At 46.0% G+C, this 5,207-nt stretch overlaps 1 protein-coding gene across 1 annotated transcript in view; it reads right to left on the reverse strand.

Moving 5' to 3' along the window:
- The window catches only part of ING5 (inhibitor of growth family member 5), a 23,032-nt gene that overhangs the window by 9,938 nt on the left and 7,887 nt on the right, over positions 1 to 5,207 (reverse strand). Inside the window, exons 4-5 of the mRNA XM_017510711.2 lie at positions 4,246 to 4,357; positions 3,668 to 3,761 (exon numbers count right to left, since the gene is read on the reverse strand). Coding sequence (XP_017366200.1) covers positions 3,668 to 3,761; positions 4,246 to 4,357 — 206 coding nt within the window. The remainder of the gene's footprint in view (positions 1 to 3,667; positions 3,762 to 4,245; positions 4,358 to 5,207) is intronic.

Raw genomic sequence — 5,207 nt, forward strand, 5'->3', positions numbered from 1 at the left:
CTAGGCCAGGTGCGGTGACCTCACACCTGTAATCCCAGTATGATGGGAGGCTGAAGTGGGTGGATCACCTGAGGTCGGGAGTTCAAGACCAGCCTGGCCAACATGGCAAAACCCCATCTCTACTAAAAATACAAAAAAATTAGGCAGGCATGGTGCTGCATTTCCTGTAATCCCAGCTACCTGGGAGGCTGAGGCAAGAGAATTTGCTTGAGCCTGGAAGGTGGAGGTTGCAGTGAGCCAAGATCATGCCACTGCACTCCAGCCTGCACAACAGAGCAAGGCTCCGTCTCACAAAAAAAAAAAAAAAAAATTATATTCCAGCACTTTGGGAGGCCAATGTGGGTGGATCACTTGAGCTTAGAAGTTCAAGACCAGCCGGGCAACATGGTGAAACTCCATCTCTACCAAAAATACAAAAAATTAGGCATGGTGGCATGTACCTGTGGTCCCAGCTACTAGGGAGGCCGAAGTGGGAGGATCACTTGAGTCCCAGAAGTGGAGGCTGCGATGAGCCAAGATTATGCCACTGCCTGGGTGATGAATGAGACCTCATCTCAAACAAAAAGAAAAAAAATTCTAAAATACTTTAGATAGGTAAACAAAATAAAAATTAAAAACATAATGTATAAAAATTAGACCAAATAACAAAAAAGAAAAGAAGCAAAAAAAGAAAAAGAAAAAAAAATTAGATCAAAATTTGTGGAATGCAACAAAAATGGTAATTAGAACAAGGCAGGCATAAAAATCAATTAACCAAGCTATTTACACCTTAAAAAGCTAGAAGAGTATAGGCAAAGTAAACCTGAGTAGATGAAAAGAAATGCAATGGAAAATGAAAACAATAAAAATAATGAAACTAAAACTTAGTTCTCTAAAAAGATCAAGGTGGGTAGACACTGTGTCTCATACCTGTAATCTCAACACACGGGGAGGTTGAGGCGGGCAGACTGCCTGAGCCCATTTGTTTGAGACCAGCCTAGGCAACATGACAAAACCCTGTCTCTACAAAAATACACAAAAAATTAGCCAGGCATAATGGCGCACGCCTGTGGTCCCAGCTACTTGGCAGGCTGAGGTGGGAGACCTGCTTGAGCTTGGCAGGTGGAGGCTGCAGTGAGCCCGTGCACGCCACTGCACTCCAGCCTGGGTGACAGAGTGAGACCCTGTGTCAAAAAAAAAAAAGGATCAACAAAATGAGAGAAACATAAATTACCAATATCAGGACTGAAAGAGGGGTCATCATCACAGACATTACAACATCAGAACGTTAACGCAAAATTACTATTAGTATTTTTTTTTTGAGACAGAGTTTCACTATTGTCGCCCAGGCTGGAGTACAATGGTGCAATCTCGGCTCACTGCAACCTCCACCTCCCAGGTTCAAGCGATTCTCTTGCCTCAGCCTCCCAAGTAGCTGCGACTACAGGCGTGTACCACCACACCGGCTAATTTTTGACATTTTTAGTAGAGAAGGGGTTTCTCCATGTTGGTCAGGCTGATCTTGAACTCCTGATCTCAGGTGATCTGCCCACCTCGGCCTCCCAAAATGCAGGCATTACAGGCGTGAGCCACCACACCTGGCAATAACGCAAAATTATTAACAACCTGATGTCAAAAAGTCTGACAACTTACATGAAACAAACAAATTTCTTGAAAGACACAGATTACCAAAACTGACTTGGGAAGAAACAGAAAGCCTGAATACTTCCATAACTTTAAAGGAACTAAATGCAGCATCAAACCGTACACTTAAAATGATAACATTTTATTGTATGTAAATTATTCCTTAATAAAGTTAATTTAAAATGTAAAAAAAAAAAAGAAACAGAAGGACAAAACTATAATACATAGTGTCCAGGAATGCACTATGAAACTATTAGAGGCTGGATGCAGTGGCTCACGCCTATAATCCCAGCACATTAAGAGGCCGAGGTGGGCAGATCACCTGAGGTCGGGAGTTCAAGACCAGCCTGACCAACATGGAGAAACTCCATCTCTACTAAAAATATAAAAAATTAGCCAGGCGTGGTAGTGCATGTCTGTAATCCCAGCTACTCAGGAGGCTGAGGTAGAAGAATCCCTTGAACCTGGGAGGCAGAGGTTGCCGAGAGCCAAGATCACACCATTGCACTCCAGCCTGGGCAACAAGAGCGAAACTCCGTCTCAAAAAAATAAACTATTAAAGAAACAAGAAAATAAACACAACAGAAATCTGGATTGTTTATTTGGGAGCAGAAGTAGTTTACAATTTTAACAGGGCGTATGGAAGGCCTTCCAACAGCAGGTACCCACTGCGAGGGGCTAGCTACAAACAGCTTCACTTTACGGAAGTTAATTAAACCATGTTTGTTCTGCGTGGTTTTCTGTAACTGTGCACTACTTTATAACACAAAAATGTTGAAATTTTTTTTTTTTTTTGAGACCAAGTCTCGCTCTGTTGTCCAGGCTGGGGTAGAATGGCACCATCTCGGCTCACTGCAGCCTCAGCCTCCCAGATTCAAGCGACTCTCCCTGACTCAACCTCCTGAGTAGTTGAGATTACAGGCAGCTGCCACCAGGCCCAGCTAAGTTTTTTTGCATTTTTTAGTAGAGATGGATTTCACCATGTTGGTCAGGCTGGTCTCAAATTCCTGACCTTAGGTGATCAACCTGCCTTGGCCTTCCAAAGCCACTGTGCCCAGCCAAAAGGCTAAGCGCTCTCCTTAAAAACTGAAAATCATCCCTTTTTTGTCTCCTTTATTCTTTGAGACAGGGTCTCACACTGGGGCCCAAGTGGTGTGACTGTGGCTCCTGATCCTCCCAGCTCAGCCTCCCCTAGCAGCTGGGACTGCAGCCCACGCCACCACACCCAGCTAGCTTTCTCTATTTTTTGTAGAGATGGGGGTCTCACTTTGTTGCCCAGACTGGTCTCAGATTCCTGGGATCAAGTGATCCTCTCGCCTTGGCCTCCCAAAGTGCTGGAATTGTAGGCATGAGCCACCATGCCCAGAACTGACACTCTTTACCACTCCTCCTGTCACCGTCATCTCCGAAGAGGTTACGTGGCATTTCAGCGTGTTCTCTTTAGTCTAAAGGTAACTCCTCTGAGCTAATGCCACGATCTCTTTGGAGGGTATACAATACCTTTGGCAGGGAGGGTGTCAGTGGGAGAATGCTTTAAATAAAGTATCTCAAAGAACTTCAAGTTAAATGACATGTCTATTTAACAAATCTGGCCACATATTTTAACAATGAATATGCACAAAGGAACTACATACTGACACAGATAATAACAGACAAGTACACAAAAATCTAGCTACTTAAAGAGTGGTTTTGACCGGCCCGTCGTCAACACGCTCACCACCCTCCTGTCCCTAGTGGGGCAGCGCACACCATGGCCAGGAGGACAGGTGCTGCAGTCAGACTCCGGGTGTAGGCCCCGTCCACACCACAGCAGCTCTCAAGCCTGGCCAGGTCCCTGTGACACTGAAAATGCCCCTGACGATGGCAATCCCTCCAAGGCAGCTGCGAGGAGGAACTGACAACAGGCACACAGCAGTAAGAACCAAAGCACCACCCAGCACGTGGTGTGCATTCACTCAGGGTCAGCGTCCATCAGTGTTTCTATATCCAGGATACAGGATATTGGTATCTGCTCTCTTGGGAAAAAGAGGGGAAAGCCTCTTACCCTCCTTTATGCTTCTTTTTCTTTGGTGTGTCTTCCTCTGACGTCCTCCTGCCTCGGCCCCGGGACCCTCTTTTCTCTTTCTGACCCCGGCCTTCTGAAAAATAAGACGCAAATACTTATATAGAATTCTCTAAAGCAAGACAAGTTTTGTGTTTTGTTTTTAAGATGAGGTCCCACTTTGTCTCCCAAGCTGACTGGAGTGCCCTGGAGCAATCATAGCTCACTACAGCATCGACCGACCTCCCAGGCTCAAGCGATCCACCCACCTCAGCCTCCCGAGTGGCTGGGACCACAGGTGTGCACCACCACACCCGGCTAATTTTTAAACTTTTTGTAGAGATGAGGTCTCGCTATGTTGCCCAGGTTGGTCTTGAACTCCTGGCCTCAAGCAATCCTCCTGTCTCGGCTTCCCAAAGTGCTGGGGTTATAGGCATGAGCCACTGTGCCCAGACTGCAAGACAAGGTTTACCCAAATATGATACTTACCATCACGATCCTATGTTAGCGATTCACTACAATGACAAAACTCTTCACAACTCCACAGTTAACAGTAATAGAGAAAAAATGAACAGACTTGCTTTTTAGTCCTCGCCCTCCGGAGCCTTCGAAGTCACTGCCCTCCATCTTGTCCTTCAGATCAGCTTCGAAGCGTGCCAGGTCTGCATCAAGCCTTCGAATGTGTTTATCCACCTACAAAAGGACACACACAGTCTCATTTTAAAGTAAAGCAAGACACCTCAGAAACCACAAACGCACAGAGTATCCACCAGGCTCGCTCTTTAACTGAGCCTTCGATGAACAAGGCCCACTCTTTCAAAGTCCATCCAAGGGTCTTGTGCTCTTTGTGCATATTTTGAAACTGCGATGGAATAAATCCCATTTAAGGAAAAAATGTGAGTGTAGGCAGGAATGAGAAGAAATGTTATGAAACGTGGTGGAACAAGGGCTGGGACATCCGACACTGAATCTTACCTTAAAATATGGCCACCTAGAGGCCAGGCGCAGCAGCTCACACCTGTAATCCCACACTTTGGGAGGTGGAGGCAGGCAGATCACCTGAGGTCAGGAGTTCAAGACCAGCCTGACCAACATGATAAAATCCTGTCTCTACTAAAAATACAAAATTTTGGCCAGGTGTAGTGGCTCACACCTGTAGTACCAGCACTCTGGGAGGCCAAGGCAGGTGGATCATTTGAGGCCAGAAGTTCGAGACCAGCCTGGCCAACATAGCAAAACTCCATCTATTAAAAATACAAAAACTAGCCTGTTGGTAGTGGTGCGTGACTGTAATCCCAGCTACTTTGGAGGCTGAGGCAGGAGAATCGCTTGAGCCTGGGAGGCAGAGGTTGCAGTGAGCCAAGATCGTGCCATTGCACTCCAGCCTGGGCAACAAGAGCAAAAGTACATCTCAAAATAATAATAATAAATATGGCCACTTGAAGGCTGGGCACAGTGGCTCATGCTTGTAATCCAGCACTTTGAGAGGCTGAGGTGGGCGGATCACTTGAAGTTAGGAGTTTGAGACCAGCCTGGTCAACAG

Source organism: Cebus imitator, unplaced genomic scaffold, assembly GCF_001604975.1.
Source record: "Cebus imitator isolate Cc_AM_T3 unplaced genomic scaffold, Cebus_imitator-1.0 Scaffold443, whole genome shotgun sequence".
In the NCBI taxonomy this organism is placed as follows: Eukaryota; Metazoa; Chordata; class Mammalia; order Primates; family Cebidae; genus Cebus; species Cebus imitator.